This window comes from Suricata suricatta, chromosome 7 (genome assembly GCF_006229205.1).
Source record: "Suricata suricatta isolate VVHF042 chromosome 7, meerkat_22Aug2017_6uvM2_HiC, whole genome shotgun sequence".
NCBI classification, from domain to species: Eukaryota; Metazoa; Chordata; class Mammalia; order Carnivora; family Herpestidae; genus Suricata; species Suricata suricatta.
Window position 1 is genome coordinate 28,613,924 of NC_043706.1, and position 23,395 is coordinate 28,637,318.

The 23,395-nt window shown below is 47.9% G+C and overlaps 2 protein-coding genes, 1 long non-coding RNA gene and 1 pseudogene across 10 annotated transcripts; 2 read left to right on the plus strand and 2 right to left on the minus strand.

Moving 5' to 3' along the window:
• Window positions 1-1,033: 1,033 nt before the first annotated feature.
• On the minus strand, window positions 1,034-4,676 carry NRM (nurim). 3 transcript variants are annotated; one of them, XM_029944932.1, is made up of 5 exons: window positions 4,475-4,675; window positions 3,697-3,893; window positions 2,907-3,083; window positions 1,598-1,865; window positions 1,034-1,231 (listed from the first exon to the last, which is right to left on the minus strand). In XM_029944932.1, exons 1-5 carry the CDS (start codon window positions 4,605-4,607, stop codon window positions 1,203-1,205), a joined length of 804 nt encoding a protein of 267 aa, XP_029800792.1. In that variant the 5' UTR covers window positions 4,608-4,675; the 3' UTR covers window positions 1,034-1,202. The 3 variants fall into 3 exon arrangements, with proteins under 3 accessions (XP_029800792.1, XP_029800793.1, XP_029800794.1); XM_029944933.1 differs by having other exon boundaries at window positions 1,034-1,865; window positions 4,475-4,674; XM_029944934.1 differs by lacking the exon at window positions 2,907-3,083 and having other exon boundaries at window positions 1,034-1,865; window positions 4,475-4,676.
• Window positions 4,677-4,859: 183 nt separating this feature from the next.
• On the plus strand, window positions 4,860-6,056 carry LOC115296481. The gene is made up of 2 exons (XR_003910896.1): window positions 4,860-5,133; window positions 5,816-6,056. It is a non-coding gene; the product is annotated as an uncharacterized LOC115296481 (long non-coding RNA).
• Window positions 6,057-7,099: 1,043 nt separating this feature from the next.
• On the minus strand, window positions 7,100-22,067 carry MDC1 (mediator of DNA damage checkpoint 1). 6 transcript variants are annotated; one of them, XM_029944177.1, is made up of 15 exons: window positions 21,817-22,063; window positions 18,889-19,027; window positions 17,951-18,331; window positions 17,796-17,865; window positions 16,039-17,507; window positions 15,468-15,533; window positions 13,747-14,505; window positions 13,598-13,641; window positions 12,174-12,624; window positions 10,600-11,027; window positions 10,399-10,518; window positions 10,088-10,270; window positions 9,728-9,853; window positions 9,512-9,622; window positions 7,100-7,915 (listed from the first exon to the last, which is right to left on the minus strand). In XM_029944177.1, the coding sequence occupies exons 2-15, from the start codon at window positions 19,022-19,024 to the stop codon at window positions 7,748-7,750; spliced, it is 4,512 nt and encodes a 1,503-aa protein (XP_029800037.1). In that variant the 5' UTR covers window positions 19,025-19,027; window positions 21,817-22,063; the 3' UTR covers window positions 7,100-7,747. The 6 variants fall into 6 exon arrangements, with proteins under 6 accessions (XP_029800037.1, XP_029800031.1, XP_029800034.1 ...); XM_029944171.1 differs by having other exon boundaries at window positions 10,600-12,624; XM_029944174.1 differs by lacking the exon at window positions 21,817-22,063 and adding an exon at window positions 21,659-21,799 and having other exon boundaries at window positions 10,600-12,624.
• Window positions 19,081-19,210, plus strand: LOC115297352 (annotated as a pseudogene).
• Window positions 22,068-23,395: the final 1,328 nt, after the last annotated feature.

Sequence of the window (23,395 nt, forward strand, 5' to 3'; positions counted from 1 at the left end):
GGCACAAAGAGGAGACAGCCCAAGGTCCTGGCCGGGGACAGGAGTGGGGACGGGAGAGAGGAGACACCCCCTCCCCAAGTCTGAAGCCCCTCCGTCAACTCACTAGCCTGCGGGGCTCCCAGGGGAGGGGGTGCGGAGAAGCCTGGCGTCCGGAGGAAGGAGGAGAGAGGAAGAGGAGGAGAGTGGGCTAGAGGGAGATCCGGAGACGAGAGGGAGGGGAGGAGGGAAGGAAGGGAGGAGGAGGGAAGAGGGAGTCTAGGAGGAGGGACGGAGAAAGAGACTTGAGGGCCGGGCGGTGGACGGCGACCGCTTTGTCTGAGGACAATGGGGAGAGGGAAGGGGGCGCGGGGGCGGGGCCCTAGGGGGCGGGGCCTCGCTTCGGAGACCCAGTGTGGGACTAGATACCCGGACTCCCTTTTTCCCGCCGTAACCCCTGGCCCTCTGCTCTCTGTCCTCAGGATCCCCAACCCTTCCCCAACTCCCAGTAGCCCTGGAGAACCTAGATGTTCAGACTCTCACCCCCAGCGCGCCGACCCAAGTCAGCGGCCCGTGACTCAGGCCCCTCCAGGGACTTGGAGAGGAAGCAGCAGCTGCTGCGAGCCGGGCCCGCCCTTCCCATCTCCTGCAGCTCCTCCCCACGCTTTTGCCTCCCTCAGCCAGCCTTTGTTACTGCGGGGTCCAGGGCCACCACCTAGCCGCGGTGTGTTTGTGGAGAGCCGGGAGGCAGGATAGATGCTCAGAAGCCAACGGCTTTGGAAACCGATTCCTCCACCAGAGCCGCTGCCCCACTCTTTAGCTTCATCCGTTCCCCCATAGGTTCCCCATGGTCTGCAGTGGGGAAATTCGGGAATTTGGAGGAAGGGGGACTGGGGAGATGGGGGTGGGTCTGCTGGAGTGGCCACCGCCCAGCTGTCGCCAGAGGGCGCGGTGGCTGCCCAGAATCGAGTTTGGCGTGCCCTGGCTCCACTTGCCTTCCGTCCCAAGTCCCAAAGTCAGACCTCTATCTACAGAAGACACTGACAGACTCATGCCATATATAGAAAAAACAGTCTGAATTTTATTTTTTCTGCAGCGCGTGTTCCTCAGGAGAACATAAGAGCGGAAGGATCCCCTCATCTAGGTTAGAGGACAGAGCCCAGGGGCAGGAGTCTAAGGAGGTGGCAAGGCTAGCCAGTGGGGCAGGAAACCTGCAGACCCTGCTCCTAGGAAGGGATCTCCTGCTCCAGGATCCCTGGAGGAGGAGAAGGGCACACAATCAAGTAACAGTGGGAGGGAAGTGGTCAGGCCCACCCTTCTTCCTTTATAAGGAGGTTCTTGGGGGTGAGGTGGAGGGCTGTGTGGGTCAAGCCCTAAATTGTGAAGAGACATGTTTCCCACCCCCTCTTCCTGGCTGGTGAGAAGATCTTGGAGTTCAGTGGTTGAAACTCAGAATTTAGGGTATGGAGCTGAGCACAAGGAGTGAAGGCTCAAAACAAGGGAACAGACAGCCCCTTCAGTCCATAGATTTGAGCCTCTGGTCTGAAGCAGCCAGGGCTGGGATGTTAAAGGAGAGGAAGTGCAGGGCTTGGAATCAGGTGACCTCTTCACTTGGCCTCACCTTCCTGGGGCCGAGAAAGCAGGCTGAGTTTTCTTTGTAACTGAGCCCGGAGGTAGCAGAGATCTTGCTGGTCAAGTCCGTGAGCCAGGCCCAGGTAGAGTGTAAGGAGGAGAGCAAGGAGGAGGCGGTCACTGCCCAGGGTGGGCACCACCCACAGCACTGTCAGCAGCTCCACACAGACTGGGTGGCGCAGGTGGGAGAAGAGTCTGAGAGCCCGGGGAGACTTCAGGGCCAGAGGTTCACCCAGCCCCAGCACATGGTAGTACACCTAGGAGGGAGAACAGCTTAGAAATGAAATCAAGCCCTTTGTGCAACTTAGCCACTTCTTTCCTCTCCTTCAAGGAAACTTCCCCATCTATAACTCAGGCCCAAGAACCACCCTTCTGAGACCAGGATTCCTGATTCTCATCTCTGGTTCATGAACCTTGCCTAGGCCCAGGAGGCCTATTGTTTCTGGCTTTTAAGGGAAAGCTAAGGGGAGACTGTCCTTAAAGAAAAGGACGTGGGTAAGGGAGTAGAAAGAAGAGGAAGGTGAGGGGTGCCTGGGTGACTCAATCAGTTAAGCGCCCGACTCTGACACAGGTCATGATCTCACAGTCCCTGGGTTCGAGCTCTGCATCGGGCTCTGTGCTGACAGCTCAGAGCCTGGAGCCTGCTTCAGATTCGTCTCCCCCTCTCTCTGCCCCTCCCCAGCTCTCTCTCTGTTTCTGTCTCTCAAAATAAAGACATAAAAAATAAAAAACATTCTTTAAAAAAAAAAAAGGGGGCGCCTGGGTGGCTCAGTTGGTTAAGCCTCCGACTTCGGCTCAGGTCAGATCTCATGTTCGTGGGTTCGAGCCCCGCATCAGGCTCTGTGCTGACAGCTAGCTCAGAGCCTGGAGCCTCCTTCCGGTTCTGTGTCTCCCTCTTTCTGCCTCTCCCCCTCTCATGCTCTGTCTCTTCTGTATCAAAAATAAATAAAACATTAAAAAAAAGTTAAAAAGGGGGCGCCTGGGTGGCTCAGTCGGTTGGGCCTCTGACTTCGGCTCAGGTCAGATCTCCCATTCGTGGGTTCGAGCCCCGCGTCAGGCTCTGTGCTGACAGCTAGCTCAGAGCCTGGAGCCTGCTTCCGGTTCTGTGTCTCCTTCTCTCTCTGCCCCTCCCCCTCTCATGCTCTGTCTCTCTCTGTATCAAAAATAAACATTAAAAAAAAAAGTTAAAAAAAAAAAGGAAGGTGAAAGCATGGGGGGAGGAGGAGTGAAATCCTTGGAAGGGAAAGAGTCATTCTAGAGAGAATCAGAGATCTCAGGTAGGAATCTGGGAGCCTCACCTGTTTGACACCCATGAGCTCAGCGTAGTCAAAGACAAGAAGGATGCTGAAGATGAGGAGCCAGGATATGACGTGGAGCACAAAGCAGAGGAGGGGCACCCACGTGGCCCATGGCTCAGCCCGAGCCTCCCACAACACAGGGCCTCTGGGTACAGGTTCCCAGTACCGCATCACCAACTGGGAAAGAATGAGGGGTTGGGTATCTCAGCAGCCTACCCTTGAAAGACCTAGACCCAGAGGTTGCCCCCACCCCAGACTGGCCTGCAGTTCTCCCTAACTCTACTATAAGTATCATAAGCAAATATTCACCATGTGGAACATGCTAGGTGGGGGTCCCAAGGATGTAAGGATAAATTGTATCTACCCTGAGGACTTAAGAGAACAGATGGGGGTAACCAAATAGATACATAAAGTAGCCTATGCCAAGCACATACTCAGAAAACAAATGAGTACTAACTGGGAAGCCTCTTGGGACCTCAGTAAGTAATTCGAAGAAAGGATAGGACTGAAAGAGGTGTCACCAAAGGTATCACAAGCAGAACATGAACAAAGTTGCAAAGGTGAGAATGCACATATGGTGCTTGGGGAATGAGGAATGGTACACCATTCTTGATAAGGAGGAGGATATGTGCTGTAGGGGAGTGGAAGCTGTGATTAGAGGCCTAAACACCCTCAGTTCTCCTCCTAAACCCATGTTTTATAAGAAGGCTAAAGGTCCTTGCCCCTCCGATCGAGGACACCCTTCTCACAGATTGTTTCCTTTAGGGACCCAATGGCCAAGGCCTCATACCTGCAAGGCTAGGGCAGTGCATGCCACGTACAGTGACCGCTGAAGGACTCCAAAATATCGAGACATCCACGCCTTCACTGTCTCAGTTGCCATGAGGCTGTGCTGCCCCACAAACAGTATCAGGAGACCCAGGTCCCAAGCCAGGGGGCCAAGGATGCTGTAGTCCTGCAGGGCAGCCAGCCATCCTTGGCGGGCATCTAGAGGGAGTTGAAGTGGGTGACAAAAGATCAAGAAAGTTGCTGGAAACACCCTCCTACCCTAATCTCCTCTTGGGATCCCAGGCCATATCCCTTAATGCTTTCAAGAGCCTTAATGCTTCCTCTCTCGGCTTTGCCCATATTGGTTTTACATTCTCTGCCCTTGATCTTTTCCCCAGGCCTCCTTCAGAGTGGGAAGGAGGATTCCTTCAAAGTAGCCACAAAAGGCTTGGCTGGAGACCGCTACGGTTGCACTGACCCTCTTGTTTTCGGTACTCCAAACGCGCCCTCTTTTTAACACTCTCCTCTCCATAGTCCACTCTACAAAAGCACTTTCCTTTCCTCTGCTTCTTACCGCCTTTTCCCTCTCCACTCAGTCCTAACTCTTCCGCCTCTCCAAACCGCTAATCCCGGAGTTCCTAATTTAGCCCTCCAGTCTACCCTGAAGCTTTTCAGGCTTTCACGGTTCTAGTTCCCTCTCCCGGACTTCCCGTGTCATTTGTCTCTAAGCCACGCCCTCCCTCCCTCTCGTCCGGCTCCACCTCCAGCCCCAGAGCTCATCCTCTGTCCCTCCCGCTCACCCGGACCACCAGGCTCTGGGAGCCCTCCAAGAAGTGGCCGAAGAGAGGTGAAGCGCACGAACTCCACTCCGGTGCCAAAGGCCAGGATGAAAGAGGCGAGGGCAGCTGGGACCAAGAGCAGAGCTGGGGCCATGGCGACACTCGGAGGGGTGGGGAAAGGGGCGGGCACGGGAGTCCCGCGGCCGCAGGCCCCGCCCCAGTCCCACCTACCCCCTGGGGACCCGCCCAGCAAGGCTGGGCCTCTTCGTGCCGCCGCCGGGGCGTGAGTTCTCCGCGCGCCTTTTTTTCACACTGCCCCCAAAGGCGGGTCCCGGGCGCCAAGACCGAACCCGCGGTCGCCGCGTCATAGAAGGGAATGTTAGAATTCTGAGTGACCAATGGAAAGGGTAGCTAGTCTGCAGCCACTCGTGTGGTCTGTGAGTCGCAGTTCAGCTCAGTTGTCTCATCTAAAATGAAGACAGTTCGTCTCTTTCAGGGTTTTTGTATAAATCGAAAATTATGAGACCCCTTTTCTGTAACCTTAGCCAGAAAACATTAGCCGAAGTCAGAGGTTAGAAAGCTTTGGTTAACACTTCAGTGATAAACCGTGAAGGAACGGAAGACTGTTCACCGAGGCTGAGAACCCAAAGCTTTGAATCACCTATTACAACTTGTAAAAAGTTAGTGACTATTAAATCACAAAGTAAATTAATGTTTATTCTGTAACTTATTCTCTCCACTTGCCAGGGACAGAGAATTTCTCTGTAACACAGATTATTTCTAATACTGCCAAAGGCTGTTGATTTGTAATCATGAGAGTGACAGTGTTAAAATATTTGTGATAGAAAACTTAACATGCTGTAAACTTTGTAGGTAAATTTTATCCACGCTTGTGATAATTATATATGACTTTATTCTGCAAGCTCATAAGTCTGACCCTATTCACTAATCAGAAACCGCTAAGGTCTTTTGTCTGAACATTTTTTCCGCTTTAGACCTGTTCTTAATACCTACAGAATAACATATTTGAAAAAGCAAAGTAAAAGTAAGGTTTTCCTCCATCTGAATTAAAGACCATGTTGCTAGGAAGCTAGTCACAGTCATATGGTACCTATGACCATAGCAGGGACCTTAGAACATCATTTAGTGAACCCCCTCAGCTTATAAACAGAAATATAAAGAAATTTTACCAAGATGAGAACTAAGTTGCTCCTAGTCCTGTGGGCTCATGGATGAGAAAATTGCCAGACAGCAGCATCCCACAGCTTTTATTTTCCTTCTCTCATAGAGAGGATCAGTATTCCCACCCTTCTCTGAATCAGTGTTGTTGTAAACTGTATGAATCTTATGTTTTCCCTCCAGATGCACCCTCCCTTCACCCTGCTTTCTGCTTCAAGAGGTTGTCCTGAATGGACTAAGTTAGTGAAATCACAGCTTTTATTGAAGAAGCCTTCTCTGCATAACTGCTCCCTCCTCTCAACCTTTTGGACTTAGCGGTGGTCTCAATAGAGCTGTGGGTATTAGGGTAATATAACATTATGATTTCTCTACTTTCTCAACTTCTTTGTCATTTTCAAGGTATTAAACTCTCCAATTATCCTAATTTGACTGTGTTGTCTTTTTCTGCTCGGACCCTGACTGATAGAGATACATTATTTGTGCTACTACAGTATTCCGGAAGTATAAGAAAATATCTCTATCTCCAGAAGTTTAAACTGGGGCACATCAATGTCACTAAGTCAAGGTGCACATGAGTGCTTAATGAGAGTACAGGGACAGCTAATACTGTAAGGCATCCCATGGACCTCAAGGCCATGGACAGTTTCACACAGTACAAGGTTCTGAATTGTGCAAGGGGACTAATATTTATTATTACTACTGTGCTGACAGCTCAGGGCCTGGATTCTGTGTCTCCCTCTCTCTGCCCCTCCCCCGCGTGCACGTGCTCTCTCTATCTCAAAAAGAAACATTAAAAAGAGACATGTTTATATGTTTAAAAGTCAGCAATATTTGGCAAGGCTCATAGTTTTTCTGACACCAAAGTTTTACAAATTTAAGTGTAATTTACTTGCAGAAAAGCCACAAATTAATCACCCATCGTTTTTACTGAAGTGAAATTCATCCAACATAAAAATAACTATTTTTAAAGAGAACAATCCAGTGACATTTAATGCAATTCATAAATGTATGCAATCACCATCTCTATCTAGTTCCAAAGCATTTTTATCATCCCCAAATAAAACCCTGTACCCATTAAACAATCACTCCCCATTTCCCCCTTCTTCCAGCTCCTGACAACCACTCTCTCTACTCTGTCTCTACGAATTTACCTATTTCAGGTATTTCATGTAGGTGGAATCATCCAAGGTGACATTTTGTATCTGGCTTCTTTCACTTAGTATGATGCTTTTGAGGTTCATCCTCAAAACACTGTAGCAAGAATTGGTACTTCATCCCCTTTTATGGCTCAATAGTATTCTGTTGTATGGATATACCACATTTGTTTATTCAACCAACTTTTAAACTTTAAATTTAAGGGGCACCTGGATGATGGCTCAGTTGTTGAGGACTGGAACTCTTGATCTTGGGGTTGTGAGTTCAAGCCCCATGGTGGGTGTAGAGCTTACTTTAAAGACAAAAATAAACAAATGCATAAATAAAATTTAATATGTTTTAAAAAAAACCCTCCACTACACCATAAGGCACAGAGTGAATATTTATCACAGAGATTAAACCTAAGCTCTAATTTTATAAATACTGGAAAAGCAGGCCAGAAAAGTGCAGATTTGCTCAAAGTCAAAGCTAAAGAATACTTCTAACAAGATAGGGTGATGAGAGCGAAAAATATTTTAGTAGCATTCCATACCTCCAACCTCAAATTTACTCACTCCAAGCATCCCTTCCGGTTCTTGACACTAAAATTGTTTCTACTATCTTTCAGAGAATGAGTCAGAATCCAAGTCAAAGAGGGAGAGAGATGGCTTCCAAACAGGAAGCAGGACACCTATGTATGCCACACAGAAGTAAGTATGTCAGTCCTGCTAAGGGCAGCCACTTATGATATCTGAGTATGGGATTACTGGACTCTAAGTGGCCATTTAAGAAATCTGTGGCTCAGAATCTCATTATCTTTTTGTTTACCCATAAGTCTTTTCAGCTCCACCCAAGTCCTAAGACAAATTAGGTCAGTATACCCCAATCCTTCCTAAAGCCCTAGGTTCTTTCTTCCAAATCTTTTCTAACATTTTATTTACTGGTCTGGGAGGGAAAAGAGTAAATATTGTAGTGATGTTTTCACAAGGATGACATTTCCAAAGTGGAGAGGCTGAAGGCCTCTGGCTTGGCTTCTTGCTTCAGCACTCCTGTCAGCAGGAACTCAGGTGAGAGGATAGGCAGCCCAGCCCGAAATGGAATAGAGCATCGATGGAAGTCCTGGGAGCATGTAATCACAACTCTCTGAGGCTGGGGAAAGACAGAGAGCAAAGACAAAGGGTAAAAAAGAATCCTAGAAATAGGTTTGGAATCCACTAATCAGTTTCAGCAGTAGACCTCCTGATAGGAAGCACACTTGCCAGAAGTACGCATCCCAGAAAAGCTGAACCTGGATTTATTCAAGCTTTTAAAATTAACTACAATTTACAAGGAATGTAAAAGATGGAAGCACAAGATAAATGACACAGCAAAGGAGCAAACAAAAAAACCCAGACCAGAACATTCTGAACAACTGCCTAATTTCTGCAGGAAGTCAATGGAATAAGGCAGGCTGGGTGGGTTGGGGGGATCTTCTAGAGTAAAAGAGAATTAAGAGATATGCAATTGTGAGGGGCACCTGGGTGGCTCAGTCAGTTAAGCAACTGATTTCAGCTCAAGTCATGATCTCAGGGGTGATGAGATGGAGCCCTGAGTTGGGGCTCTGTGCTGGCAGGGAGGGGCCTGCTTGGGATCCTCTCTCTCCCTCTCTCTCTTCCCTTTCCCTGCTCACATGTGCAAGCACACTCTCTCAAAAATAAACAAACAGGGGCGCCTGGGTGGCTCAGTCAGTGAAGCCTCCGATCTTGGCTCAGGTCATGATCTCACAGTTCGTGGGTTTGAACCCCACTTCAAGTTCTGTGTTGACAGCTCAGAGCCTGGAGCCAGCTTCAAATTCTCTCTCTCTCTCTCTCTCTCTCTCTCTCTCTGCCCCTCCCTTGCTCACACTCTGTCTCTCTGTCTCCCTCAAAAAATAAACAAAAAATTTTTCTTAAATAACCATTAAAAAAAGGAGATTGCAACTGTGGCAATACTTGAACCTCATCTGAATCCTGATTCGAACTAGAAAGAGACAATTTTGGCCAACTGGATAAATCTGACTAATGGACTATGAGAAAATGAAAAGAAATTATTGTTAATTTTGTTATGGATCAATAATAGCATTGTGATTATGTAAAAAACCATACACCATTTCTTATCGACGTCTACTTTAAGTACGTAAGGGGACATAATATGATGCTTGTAGTTTCCTTTAAAATACTTCAGCAAAGGGGTGTCTGGATGGCTCAGTCAGTAAAGCATCTGACTCTTGGTTTCAGCCCAGGTCATGATCTCACGATTTGTGAGTATGAGCCCCACATCAGGCTCTGTGCAAAGCCTGCTTGGGATGATCTCTCTCCCCTCTCTCTCTGCCCCTACCTTGCTAGTGCTCTCTCTTCCAAAATAAATAAACTTCAAAAAAATTGTTTTAAATACTTCAGCAAAGAAAAAGGAAAAAAGGGATAAATGGAGAAGATACAGCAAAATCTAAACTACCCTGTTAAATCTGAGTAACTGATATATGGAGGTTCATTGATATACAGAAGTTCTCTCTCCTTTTGTGTATACTCTAAAAATTAAAAATACAAAATAAAAATCCATTTGCAATCAGCAGACCTCTCCTACATTCCTATCCCTTACCACTTACCTTACCCACACCTTCCCACTATTCTGTGTTCCCGTCCATACCAGTATTCTTCTCCAAACTTTTCCCATTCCAGCCATCTCCTTAACTGCCACCTCACTAAATCCAAAACATACCACCCATACCTTATAGGACCGGGGCATGCTGGATAGGACAATGCCTCCACAGCAGCTGATGATCTCTCCCATTTGAGGTGGTGGTGGCTGGACTCCTGGGGTCACATAGATCTCATAGCCCTAAGCAGAAGAAAACGGTGGAGACCACAGATGTATGCACTGAGAGCCCATGAACAGCTCAGGAAGGAGGCCGCATGGGGCATAGGCCAGAAGACAGCCTCTCACCTCCAGCAACCTTCTCTCTCGAGCCCGGCTCAGAGCATCTCGAAGGCTGAAGCCAAAGTTCTTCTCCTGCTCAGGATCAGTCACCACATATTCATCCGGGGGCAAGAAGCAACCAGCCTTGCGGGACTAAGGACAGCAGCTGTCAGCATCAAAGCTCAGCCCAGCCTACCACCCAGCTCTTCTGCCCAGCATGTGGAGAGAGCTTATGAAACGTTCTTTGAATTAAGCTTTCTGCCTCACTCACCTCCCTTGTCTTCCTGTACCCCCTTTCTCCCCACGACTTTATAGAGCACCATGTGAGTGAGCAGTCTTCTGCCATCAGTAACTCTGCTGGTATGCCATCACCTCCTGGCTTCTCACCTGGTGCAGCCAGTCCAGGGAGAGGATGGGGATCCCCCGCCCCAGGGCACACAGGAACTTGACTGTGCGGCGGACTCGATCAGTCACAAGGTAGGAAGCCTCTGCCACTGAGTTCGCCAGACTCCCTCCCAGGGCTAGCACAGCCCGTTCTCCACGGGCATCCACCACACCTGTGAAGAGTACCTGTGGAGGGAGTTAGCTTAAGCTAGTCATGGCAACCCATGCCATCAATGTCTATCTCTGAACCCCTACGTCTCCTCCCATCCTTCCGTGTCTGTCTCCCACCAAGCCCCATGCCCCTTTTCTCCTACTTTGGGCGCTATGGATTCTTGGTTAGGTTTGATCCGCCGAAGGCTGCGGCTTGGGATTCCCCTTGGCTCCTCCTCTGTTTGGTCTCTCTTTCTCTTGCCAGATCCTGGAATCACTGCATCCTGGGATTGAGAAAGATCTTGCTGGGAGTTTCTGAGCCTCCAGGCCCTTTCCTAGTTTCATGGCCTCAGCCCTCACCTCACCTCCTCCTTCCTTGGCCTCTCTGCAGAATCTTCTTCCTCTTCCTTGAGGGATACAGTCTTCTGTTGGAGCCGTTTTTGAAGTGGGGGTGAATCCACAGTAGCCAAAGGCCTCTTGCGGCTCTGAGAGGGCTTAGGCTGGGGCTCTAGGATAAACTCAGATCTGCCTGCTGCCTCTCCCTTTTGCATCCGGGTAGCATGAATGCGGGCCTCAGGAAGCTGGGCAAGAGCAGAATCGGTAATAGTCCTAAGAGACTCAATTGCTCTCACTGCTCCTCGTCTCTGGTTCTTTGAGGGTCGAGAGTTAGGTTTAGTGGGTGCAGAGTAAGGCTCACAGACAATGGGAACTGTGAAGGACCCATGCTTCCTAGTGGCCCTCATGCTTCTGCTGCAGTTGGCTTGAGGGATTGGCTCAGGAGGAATAGGCTGGTCTGTGGGGACAGGAGATTGGGATTCAGGGGTGGTCAGAACTGGAACAGCACTTATTGTAGACTTCAGTGTCTTACCCTGACCACCCTCAGCTATAGCCTTAGGGGTAATCAGCTGATCTATGGGGTTGAGAGATTCAAGGTCAGAGGCCGTGGATTCAATTGGTTGGGGGATTTTGACAGAGGACCTATCTATCCTTCCCGGAGTGGCCCAAGATGTGGGCTCAGGGGTGACAGGCTGGTTTGTGGAGATGGAAGGCTGTAAATCTGTGGGGACAATTGGCTCAGGGGTCTTGACAGATGACCTTTGTGTCCTACCCCGAGTGGCCCGAGATGTGAGTTTGGGAGTAGCAGGCTTGTCTGTGGGGGTGGAAGCCTGGAGCTCAGGGACGGTGGGGACAACAGGTTTGGGGGTCTTGCTAGAAGATCTAGGTATCCTACCCTGAGATGTACATTTGGGGGTGACAGGCTGGCCTTTGGGAGTGGTAGGCTGAAGCTCAGGGGTTGTGAGGACAGTTGGTTCAGGGGTCTTGACAGAAGACCTGGATGTCCTACCCTTAGATGTGGGTTTGGGGGTGATAGACTGGTCTGGGGGGATGAGAGACTGGACTTCAGGAGCTGTTGGGACAACTGGCTCAGGAATCTTGACAGAAGACCTATGTGTCCTGCTGTGAGTGGCCCCAGCTGTAGGCTCAGTAATGAGAGACTGATCTTTGGAAGTTGTAGGCTGGAGGTCAGGGGCTGTGGGGACAGTTGGTTCAGGGGTCTTGACAGAGAACCCACGTGTCCTGCCACGAGTGACTCGAGATGTGGGCTCAGGGGTGACAGGCTGGTCTTTGGAAGTAGAAGGCTGGAACTCGGGGGCTGTGGGGACAATTGCTTTGGGAATCTTGATAGAAGACCTATGTGCCCTGACCTGAGTAGCCCCAGATATAGACTCAGTGATGACAAACTGGTCTTTGGAGGTGGAAGGCTGGAGCTGAGAGGCTGTGAAAACAACTGGTTGAGGGGTCTTGACAAATTTACATGTCCAGCCCTGAGATATGAGCTCAGGATTGACAGACTGATCTTTGGAGGTAGAAGGCTGAATTTCAGGGGCTGTAGGGATAACTAGTTCAGGGGTCTTGACAGAGAACCTTTGTGTCCTACCCCGAGTGATCCGCGATGTGCACTCAGGGGTGACAGGCTGGTCTTTGGAGGTGGAAGGCTGCAGCTCAGAGGCTGTGGGGACAACAGGTTCAGGGGTCCTGACAGAGGACCTACGTGTCCTGCCCCGAGTGACCTGAGATGTGGGATCAGCACTGAGGGATTGGTCTGTGGGAATGGCAGTGTGAGGTTCAAGGGCTATAGAAGAAACTGGAGAGGGTGTCTTCCTGGAGGACCCTCGGAGCCTGACTTTGGGTTTTGGCAAGGGAGTGTCTGGAACTTTCTGATTTCTGTTTTGCCTGGTCCTGGGAACGGGCTCTAAAGAAGATGAAGAAGAACAGAAGGGGTGAGGCACAGGATGTTTTTGACTCTGAGAGAGGAGGGGGTTTTGGTGTGGGGCTGAGGTTTCAGGCACTGCAGGAGGCTGACAAGCATCTGTGGATTCTTGATCGCCCTGAGGAGAAATAGAAGCAAGTGAGGGAGGAAGAGGTAGAGAGAAGAGAGACAGTACTTGAACACTGTTCTTGATACTTGTTTATGGTTAGACTGTGTTCCTGGCATTTCACTTGTCTATGACCTCTCTTCCGTGACAAGGGAACTTTCCGGGGAGAAAGTTCCGACACTGGGAACTTCATGGGGAAGGAGCAATCCTCATTCCCACAGACCCCTCCTCATGCTAGAATAGTGTTCTGCATAGGTGGATGATGGCAATAAGAGGATGGTTGGAAAAAAGAGGGATAAGACACACACAAAAATGAACATTCTGAGTCAGGTACGGGGAGATAGAACTTGAAAAACAGATATAGAAAATGACAGGTGCCAGGGCGCCTGGGTGGCTCAGTTGGTTAAGTGTCTGACTTTGGCTCATGATCTCACAGTTTGTGAGTTCGAGCCATGCGTTGGGCTCTGTGCTGACAAGTCAAGAGTCCAGTCTCCTTCAGATTCTGTGTCTCCTCTTCTCGCTGGCCTTCCCATGCTCATGCTCTATCTCTCTCTGTCTCTCAATAATAAAAACGTAAAAAACTATTAATTTAGGGGCACCTGGGTGGCTCAGTCGGTTAAGCATCCGGCTTCAGCTCAGGTCATGATCTCACAGTTTGTGGGTTCAAGCCCTGCGTTGGGCTCTGTGCTGACAGCTGGCTCAGAGCTCAGAGCCTGCTTCAGATTCTGTATCTCCCTCTCTCTCTGACCCTCCCCTGCTCACGCTGTCTCTCAAAAATAAAAATTAAAAAAAATTTTAATTTAAAAAAACGCAAATAAAAAAGTTGAAAAAAAAATAAAAGAAAATGACAGGTGCCAAGGGAAAGGGACAGAAGCCAAACTAAGGAGTGGTGACAACAGAATAAAGCTGGGTAAAGAAAAGAGTAGATCAGAGCAAGGTCCAGGGAAGAAGCATCGGAATAGGAGGCAGAAATAGCAGCTCTCACCCCAGAGGCCTTCTCAGCAGGTGGCATCTCAAAAGTCAAGTGGCCTAGACAGAAAGTATAAACAAGTACAGCTGAGGTCTAAGCAGTCAGTCACTTGGGGGTTGATTAGTACAAAGGCTAACCTGGGGTTCCCCTCTGGCTTCACTTACCTCTTTGCTGCCTCCTGGGGCTCACTGGGACTCCCTCTTCTCCACCTGACTGTCTCCCAGAAGCTACTGGGGCTGAAGCAAGTCCCTGATGATCACCTGTCCCTGTTCCAAGCTCTAGTGTTGGACTGGAGGCTTGCCCTTCCTGGGCCTCGCTCCCTTTCTCAGTCTCCCCTCCCTGTGAGCCTCTCTCCAGTATTCCTTCTGGTACCTCAACTCCTAACCCATTTGGCTCATCCTTTCTCTCTAGTACTAGTTTCTCTGTTTCTTTCTCAAGTATTTCTCTTGCAAGAGTCTGCTTTTCTATTTCTTTCTCTTGTATTTCCCTCGGTATCTCAATTTCTATGTTCAAACTTTCCATATTCCTTTTAATACTTGCACTTTTCATCTTTTGGTCAGACTCCTGTCCTTGAGTATCTCTAGCTAACACCTGTATCCCTCTGGTTAACTCTTCTCCTATCCCATCTTCTTGTTCGGCTGGCAGGTTCTCGGTTTCCCTGTCCAATGGTCCTCTCTCGGGGGCCACTCCCTCTGCTGCTTCTCTTGGTGTCCCCATGGCTTTCATCCCTCTGTCCTGAATCCTCAATGGCTCTATGTGAACTGGGCTCTCTGGATGTTGGGCCTGTGGTATTGTCCAAGGTGTAGAGAGGCAAGATCCATGGGCATCAAGATGGGCAACAATGAGCTTGGGCTCAGAGGCCTCAGACTCTCTCAGACAGAATGGCTGTGTTGCCAAGACTTCCCACGGGTCATCCAAAGTACCTAAAGGTAGAGAGTCAGAGAGAGTAAGATACAGATAATAAGGTTGAGAAAAGGTTGAGATAAATCCATGAATAATAAACCTAAGCAGATTATTAAAGGAAAGTTGGGAATAAGGAGGATAGCTATAACATTTAGTGTTTGTCTAAAAAATAAGACCCCACACAGGTACATATATTCTCACAAGGGTGCCTGGGTGTCTCAGTTTGTTAAGCATCCAACTGTGGCTCAGATCATGATCTTGTGGTTCATGAGCTTGAGCCCCATATCAGGCTCTCTGCTGTCAGCACAGAGCCTGCTTCAGATCCTTTGTCCTCCTCTCTCACTGCTCCTCCCCAGCTCGTTCTCTCTCAAAATAAAGTTAAAAAAGAAAAAGTTCTCATAGCAGCCTCTTTAAAAATAATGGAGGGGTGCCTGGGTGGCTCAGTTGCTTAAGTGTCCAACTTGATTTCAGCTCAGGTCATGATCTCATGATTTGGGAGATCGAGCCTTGCATCAAGCTCTGTGCCAATAAAAGCCTACTTGGGATTCTCTCTTTCTCTCCCTCTCTCAAATAAACAAGTAAACTAAAAAATAAATAAATAAATAAAATAAAAATGATGGAGATGGAGAAAACATCAGCAAAAGTCAAACAATATGAAAAAAAAACATGTAGAGGAAGAAAGCAATGATGCCAAGTTAGGGGCATGAAAGACAGAGTATCTTATATCTGTATCCTGGAAGCTACAATAGGAAGGACCAGGCTCTTGATGTAGAGTTACCAGGAAGGCCTGGGTGGCTTCATCCTCCATGCTCTGGGCTATTGCACAAGAAAAGCTGACTCAAGCACAGCTCCTCCACAACTCCAGGGTCCCATTCCTGGCTTCCTGCCTCACCCATGCTAGCTTTCACAAGATTCAAGGACCACCACTTTGGGCTCCCAGCTCCCACTTACACCAACATCCACATGACATGGATGTCCTCACCTTCCAGACTCTGATTCTCTCTCTCCACAAAACACTGGGTAGCCTGTAGGTCCATGTCTTCAGAATCTGGTGGAGGAAGAATAGAAGATTGGTAATAAAAACTCTGACTCTTAATTCCTTACTTTCTCTACTATTTTCTCCCCAACCCAAATCCTTCTGAAATGGACCAAATGTATATATCCCCCAAATTCATATGCTGAAATCTAATTTCCAACATGAGTTTATTAGGAGGTCAGGCCTTCGGGAGATGATTGGTGCATGAGAATAGAACCCACGTGAATGGGATTAGTACCCTTAAAAAGACACCCTAGAGAGTTCCCTTGTGCCCTTCTGCCATGTGAGGACACAGTGAGAACACAGCTGCTTACGAACAAGGAAGCAAATCTTTACCAGAACATGACCGATCTGGCACTTTGATCTTAGATTTACCAGCCTTTACGACTGTGAAAAATAAATTTGTTATTTATAAACCACCCAGCCAACAGTATTCTGTTACAGCAGCCCAAATGGACTAAGATACTCTGTAAGCATTCTTTCTTTTAGGGGTCAAGTGAGGAAAGTCACCACTTACCACCGTGGCTGTCTCGAGAGTCCCTGGTCCTGTCCATATGTGGTTCTCTCTCCCCTTCTATGGAGGTCTCGACTCCCTCTCTCTGTGGCTGGCTGGATTCCCCCGAAGTACTTTTGACTACCAGATCACTAATATTCTCCCTCAAGACAGGGAGGAGATCCTGCTCTACCTGTGACCCAAGTGACCCACCTTGGGCCCTCACCTCAAGATCTCTCTTGCACTCAAGAACAGCTGCAGCCCTGTCTGTCCCAGCATCCTCTTCTGTTGGAACCTGGCTCTTTTTTATACCTGCCACCACTGAGGCTACTAAGGATATGCCCTCCCGTGCAACTGTCTCACTGTCCCCAGACGAAGGTTGGGCTTCCTCTAGATGCATCACAGGCAGCTTTGCTTGGCCCTCTTCTACTTTCACATCTGTCTGATCTGTCCATACCACAGGCACCTGATGCTTCTCCACAAGTATAACAGCTGACTCTGGTGGGACTTCTTCCTCCACTTCTATGTTGATGTCTACTATGGCAGAGGCTTGGCTTCTCTCCAGATGGACCCCAAGTGAGCTCTTATCTTCATCCACCCCTAGATCACTGTTTCGGAGAGGAGGTTGCCTCTTTTCTGAATGTGCCTTGTCTGTCTGTCCCTTGGAAACAGTTCCTCTCTTTTTCATTGGGAGCCCTTCCTCCTCCATGTCTATGTTACTGTCTCTCCCAGCAGAAGTTTGGCTTTGCGCCAGAAGGGCCACAGGTTGGGCCCTGTCCTCTTCCAAATCTGTATCTCTGTCCCATGTAGTGGCGTGGCTCTCTTTCAGACGTGCCAAAGCGAGTGCTGCTAAGACTTCTTCCTCATCGTCTGTATTGCTGTCAATCACCACAGAGGCTCCACTTCTCTCTAGAGAGACTGCCAGCTGGATCTCACCTCCCCCCACATCTGTACCACTACCAGTTGGGCTCTCCTGTAGATATACCAAGGCAGGTGCCTGTAGACTCTTTGTACTAACTCCATGAAAGATTTGCCTCTTCTCCATAGGAACTACAGCTGGGGTTGCAGGGATCCCTTCTTCTTCCACATCAGTATCACTGTCTATGAAGTCAGAAGGCTGGGCCCTTTCCAAACGGACCACAGCAGGCCCTCCTGGAGGCCTGCTCTCATCATCCACATCTGTGTCACTTTCCTCCCCAGCAGGTTGGTTTCTCTCCAGAATCACCCCAAGTGGGACCGCCCCTTTCCTTGCATCCCTCTCAACTTCTGAGTCATTGTTCCTCTCCTTCACTAAACACTGGTCCTTTTCAGGCTGGGTTTCAGTTGCCACAGCTGTAGACTGTTCTGTCTCTGCAGTGGAGCCTTTTCTGGAAGTTGAGGAGGCCTCTCCTGATGCTGGATATTGACTTTCTTCCTCATCTGTGTCACTGTCCAGGTTGAAGGCAAAAGGTGGTCCAGGGCCATCTGGGGCAGGGGATGGGCCCTCTTCATCACTGTGAAGAGAAGAGAAGGGAAAGAATCTATAGCATTTGTTTCCCAAGAAGGAATACTCTACTCAACAAGGAGCTCCTTGAGAGCATACGAAGTAGCTGTTTTTTTCTCTCCAGCAATTAGTTCTCTACTTGGGATGTCAGAGGTACTCAATAAAAGTTCAGCTGAGCAAAAGACTATGTGCAATTCCCCAGCCCCACTTTCATGATAATCATCTCTAAGAAATGTATCCTACAGCCCTGGTTCCTCCTTCTTTTGAAGACTCAAGTACCTGGTCCTCTGGCACTCACCTCTCTGGAACCACTGCAGCTAAAGGGGAGGTCCTTGATTCTTTCACCACACACCTTTCCAAAGGAGAATCTATCAAGAGTAGAAAGGAGTAAGTTGACTGTTTTAAACTCACCATCCCCATCTTCTCATCCACCCTCCCAATACACAAACATACCTACTTCCTCCTCCGAGTCCTCAGCCAACAGGAGTCCCTGGGGTTGAGTTCCTCCCTGTACCCTGGGTGTCTCTTCTATAGTTAGAGGGCCCCGGGCAACAAAGGGCAGGGGGACATTCACGCGATGGTACTGGCAGGGCAAGTCAGCAAAGAGAATCAACTCCTGGTCCCTCAGCCGATGACTCACCCCTGGCCTTAAGACCTTAGGAGGCCTTAGGACTTGAGTACCATTGAGGCTGCCACAATCTTGAAGGACAGGTGCCTTGTCCCAGGCCAAGATTTCAATCACTGCATGTTGTTTGGAGATTGACGAAAAGGGCAGGGTCACGGAGCAATCAGGCATTCGGCCTACCATATTCTTCCCGAGATACAGAGGAAAATCTAAGAATTAGAGAAGTAGATAGGTTAAGGCCAGAGTCTTGGCCTGCTATCTGGGAAATATTCCTTTTAAGTAACCCACTACTAACTCAAGGTCCCCACATACATAAGAAAAATAAAAGACCATATGACATCTAAGTATTGAAGAACATAAGCAATGTGTCATTCATTGTTGATATCCCATCTATCCACATTGGATTTTTTTTCTATTGTGGTCAAATATACATAAAACTTACTATGTAATCATTTTTAAGTGTATAGTTCAGTGGCATTAAGTACATTCACATTGTTGTGCAACCATCACCTCCATTCATTTCCAGACCATGCTCGATTTCTATTTGAATCTCTTCATCTTCTCCTACCAAAGTAAAATTGAGCCCATTGAGTCCAGGGCACTTACCTGGAACAATCAACTCAATCAGCCCCCCTCTTTTCCATTCCCAGTGAAAAACTTTTTCAGATCTCCCTGAAATATGTATAAGCTTCTTGCAACCCTCCAACTACCTCCCCATAAAAATAAGAGGCCTGTATTAGTACTCAAGCATCTAATAACCTCTGACCTTTTTCTGGTCCATGGGCACTACTGAAGATATGCAATCGCCCTACGGGCTCCATGCTACACCCCAAGGATTCACTGGGTATCTCTGTCTCCTCCTCTTCCTCAACCTCCCAGTTAATAGCCTGGGTGTCTTCCATGACCTGGGAAAGAAACACATTATCATCTCTATTGCAGCATTTAAAAAATATTTGTGATACTTACCTGGCAGGGGAGACACCATGATCATGAAGGTGGTTTTCCCAGGGCGAGGCTCACCCGCTGCACTCCGGATGTGCTGACCCCTGCGATTTCCCCAAATGTAAGAAGATGTGGTATATATTCACGATGGAGTACTACATGGCAATGAGAGGGAATGACATATGGCCCTTCGTAGGAAAGTGGATGGACCTTGAGGGTGTCATGCTGAGTGAAGTAAGCCAGGCAGAGGAGGACAGAAACCATATGTTTGCACTCATAGGTCTAGCAGGAAAACAAGAGAGACCTAATGGAGAGCCAGGGGGAACGGAGGAGGGAGAGAGAGTTGGGGAGAGAGAGGGATGTAGAACTTGAGAGACTATTGAAAGCTGAGAATGAACTGAGGGTTGGGGGGGAGGGGGGAGGGGGGAAGACAGGTGGTGGTGTTGGAGGAGGGCACTTGAGGGGAAGAGCACTGGGTGTTGTATGGAAAACAATTTGACAATAAAATATTATGGAAAAAAAAAAAGAAAAAAAAATATTTGTGATGGTGAGTTCGAGCTCCACACTGGGCTCTCTGCTGTCAGCACAAAGCCAGCTTTGAATCCTCTATCCCTCTCTCTGGCCCTCCCCCACTTACACACATGCACATGTTCTTCTCTCTCTCTCTCTCAAAAATAAGTAAAAATTGAAAAAAACCTTGTGACTATGATAAAAAAATAAATATTATAGGGGGGATAAATATTACAGTCCCAAGTATAGAAATATATACAAACACACATGCTTATGTATAGAGACAAACATTTTAAGAAACAATGTTTGGGGCACCTGGGTGGCTCAGTCAGTTAAGCATCCAGCTTCAGCTCAGGTCATGATCTCACAGCTCGTGGGTTCTAGCCCCGCGTCGGGCTCTGTGCTGACAGCTAGCTCAGAGCCTAGAGCCTGTCTTCAGATTCTGTATCTCCCTCTCTCTTGGACCTTCCCCTGCTCGTGCTGTCTCTGTCTCTCAAAAATAAATAAAAAACATAAAAAAAAAAAAAGAAACAATGTTTGCCTTATGACATACGATATACTGACAGTTTTCATTCTTTTCTTTCCCATCTTCTATTGTGTAAATGCTGATTTGCAACCCACAGTTTGAAAAAAAATTTTTAATTTTTTTTTTAAATGTTAGAGAGGGAGACACAGAATCTGAAGCAGGTTTCAGGCTCAGCTGTTGGCACAGAGCTTGATGCAGGGCTCAAACTCACGGACTGTAAGATCATGACCTGAGTTGAAGTCAGACATTTAACTAAGCTACCAAAGTGCCCCTGAAAAAAGTATTTTTAAAGGGAGCCAAATTATGCCAAGTATCAACTATGTGTTGGGTATTGTATTATGTGTCAGGCATAGCAGACATAGGAGGCATGCATTTAGGAAACTAAGGCTAAAAATATTAAATGACTTGCTCAGGATAACACAGCAAGTAGGTGGAAAGGACAGGAATAAATGTGCTTCTGGAGGCAAAGCCCATGGTTTTTACACATTACCAGAACATCTCAGTATGATCAGAGTAAACTGCAAAGAATCCTAACAGCTGACATACATAGACACTTGCTGTGTGTAAAGCAAGTGTCTGCTCTAATTACTTTATATATATGTAAACATACATATACATGTACACACATGTACCCGTATATATGTACATGTACATATATATATGCAGATTCAATCCTCACAAGAACCTTGTAAATTACTATTACTATATCCTACTTCTCATATTAAAAAACTGCAACATACATAGGTTAAAGAATTTGGCCAAGATTATCAAGATACTGTCTGTCTGTTTAACATTTGGTGGCTCTCCATGCCCACAGGATAAAGTAAACTCTCAACTCCTTAGCAAGACCTTCCATGATCTGAACCTCAGGTCCTGCAATGTATGCTCCCCTCCCCCAAAGCCTATGGTTCAGGCATATGGACCTTCTCCCCAATTTCCAAATAGTTCCTGTTGTCTCCCACACGTGCATGCTTTGGCCAGTACCTCGCTCCTAGTTTCCTGATCCAACTCCTACCCATGATTTATGGTTCAGTTCAAATGTCACTTCCAATAAGGCCTTTCCTAGTCTTCCCTGCTTTCTGGTGTTCTTTGGGTACCCACATGTTCCACAGTCGTCAGTGAACTTGTCTTTTCCCCTAACCCTTCTTATTATATTGTAACCAGTACTTTCCATTTCTACCTTCACACACCTTCTAGAGAACTGGACCAGCAGAACTGTGTCTTTTTCCCTAGGGCACATCATATTGATTGGACAGTACCTATTGCGCACCTGGTGCTGTTCAAACCAAACATAAAATTAACCCTGCCCTCCTGATGAAAAGACAAATGAAAGGGGATGAAAACTGAAAAAACAGTTTGGGTGGAACTCACTTAGAAGGATGCCATCCCTGAGGTTATCTGTTGACAGGAAAAGTAGGACACATCCATGGGGATAGGCTAACTCTGTCCTTAAGACTGGAGAATTCAGCGAGAGCCCAGGACCCTTGGCTCCAATCCTGTGGGCCACCATATTTGATCCCCACCCCAGTGGGTTCCCTCAAGGCCCAATGTCTCATACCTAAACTCGGGAAGGGGCGTCAAGTAACTACGAGTATTATAAGCTGAGAAGCAAACTTCCAAGTATCCTCCGCCCAGTTGCACCCAAGGCACGCCCCTCCCGCCTTCCGGGAGAACCAAGATGGCACCGAGGAGGCCAAGAGGCCCCCCAGAACTCACCTACTTAGAGTCCCCGCGCGCGCCACCAGTAACGGCCGCGACCCAGTGGTGCTAGAGCTTGCTCCGGGAGGGAGCCGATTCGATGATTGGCTCCTGCCGCTGTCTTTCACAGCCCTGCTGCCTGACGACTGACGAAATTCCCAACGCCTAGGCACAGCCAAAGTCTCGCCCCAGCCCCGCCCCCTCAGCTCAAAGGGGCGGCTTCTCCCAAGAACTTGAAATCCGTTGACGGAGGCGGTAATCCGAGGTTGCTCAGTGCGCACAGAATGGCGCCCTTCGATTGGACAGCTCCGAGGCACAACCCACCACTTCTTCACCACCCACCGCCCACTTCCCGCGTAGATTTCCAAACCGCGACCACAGAGTCTAGCTGCTGACGGCGGATAGAGGGGCTTACCACAGTCTTCGCCCGATGCTTTCACTGCCGCCGGAGAGCCCTTCCCCGGTCCTCCGAGACATGGAGTCCGCTGACTCATGAGAAATGAAAATGAGGTGTGGGTTGCAGTCGTGGCCCGAAGCTGCAGTTTGGAGAACTGCCCGTAGGCGTGGCGCTTGAAGACTTTCATCGCGGTGGAACTTCATTTCCTTTTTATTTGTCTTTTTTAGTATGTTATGTCTTTTCCTCCCTAAAAATACATCCCTGATGGACATTTGGAGGTCATTTTCCTAAGGATCCTAGGCGAAGAGAGAGAACTGTTTTGTTAACTATCTTAAAGGTTGACCAAGGTCTTTGAAGAGGTGGAGGAAGCATGATAAAATCATCTATTTCATGATCTCTCACTAAAAGAAGAGAGTAGTAACAATTCGATTTGTATGATTTAGGAAGTCCTTTTGCATTCTTTATCTCACTTTCTTCCGACCATAACAATCAAATAAGAAGGTTTTACAGAGGGAATTGAAGGTCTGCGAACCTCCCGAGGTTCCTACAACTAATGTGAGATAGAGACAACTTGAAAGCAAGTCTTCTAGTTCTAAATTCGGAACCCTTCCCAATACCACAAAATAACTGCTTTCATTGTGATCGTACTCTAAAACATAAAACATTCTCTTTTTAATGGGTAGAGGGAGTCTTACACAACGTGTTTATTTTTTGTTTAGGTGAGGAGAAATGTGATGAAAGAGTGAATGAGGACCTTGTTATCCCATATTCTGTTACAGTGCTTACCACACTCCATTGTTTATACATTTCCCACCAAATTGCAAGATCCTAAAGGCCCAGGAGCTAATTTTTACTCATTTTGTATCCCTCGCTTCTGGTTTTTGGACACCTAGTATCAAATGAATTAACCCCTAAGAAGAAGCATGCTACCCTGACTCGGACCCATCCAATTTTCTCCCATCAGCCCCCCTCTTTTGTTGCAATCCTGAGGCTTTTTAAAGATCGCAATGGCCAGCCACCTAGCCAGTGAATTCAGCAGTCTGAAAAACACTTTCACGTAAATGTCTAATGAGGCAGGTTGGAAGACACCGAAATTCTATCACGCACTTCATCTCAACAGTTCTCTGATAAAAAAACCGTGTCTTCAGTGCTGATTTAAGGCTCAGACTCCCTTACTCGTGAACAGAGACTTATGGCTTT

What these genes read in the sequence shown, in the direction of transcription:
- NRM (XM_029944932.1), bottom strand. Translation starts at nt 4,607, where the DNA reads ATGGCCCCAGCTCTGCTCTTGGTCCCAGCTGCCCTCGCCTCTTTCATC. An exon ending in GCACTGCCCTAGCCTTGCAG is followed by an intron (nt 3,084 to 3,696) that starts GTATGAGGCCTT and finishes ATTCTTTCCCAG; the next exon opens with TTGGTGATGCGGTACTGGGA. An exon ending in GCTTTCTCGGCCCCAGGAAG is followed by an intron (nt 1,232 to 1,597) that starts GTGAGGCCAAGT and finishes CTCCTCCTCCAG; the next exon opens with GGATCCTGGAGCAGGAGATC.
- MDC1 (XM_029944171.1), bottom strand. Translation starts at nt 19,024, where the DNA reads ATGGAAGACACCCAGGCTATTAACTGGGAGGTTGAGGAAGAGGAGGAG. An exon ending in GGACTCGGAGGAGGAAGTAG is followed by an intron (nt 17,866 to 17,950) that starts GTATGTTTGTGT and finishes TACTCTTGATAG; the next exon opens with ATTCTCCTTTGGAAAGGTGT. An exon ending in CCCTGGACTGGCTGCACCAG is followed by an intron (nt 9,854 to 10,087) that starts GTGAGAAGCCAG and finishes TGCTGTCCTTAG; the next exon opens with TCCCGCAAGGCTGGTTGCTT.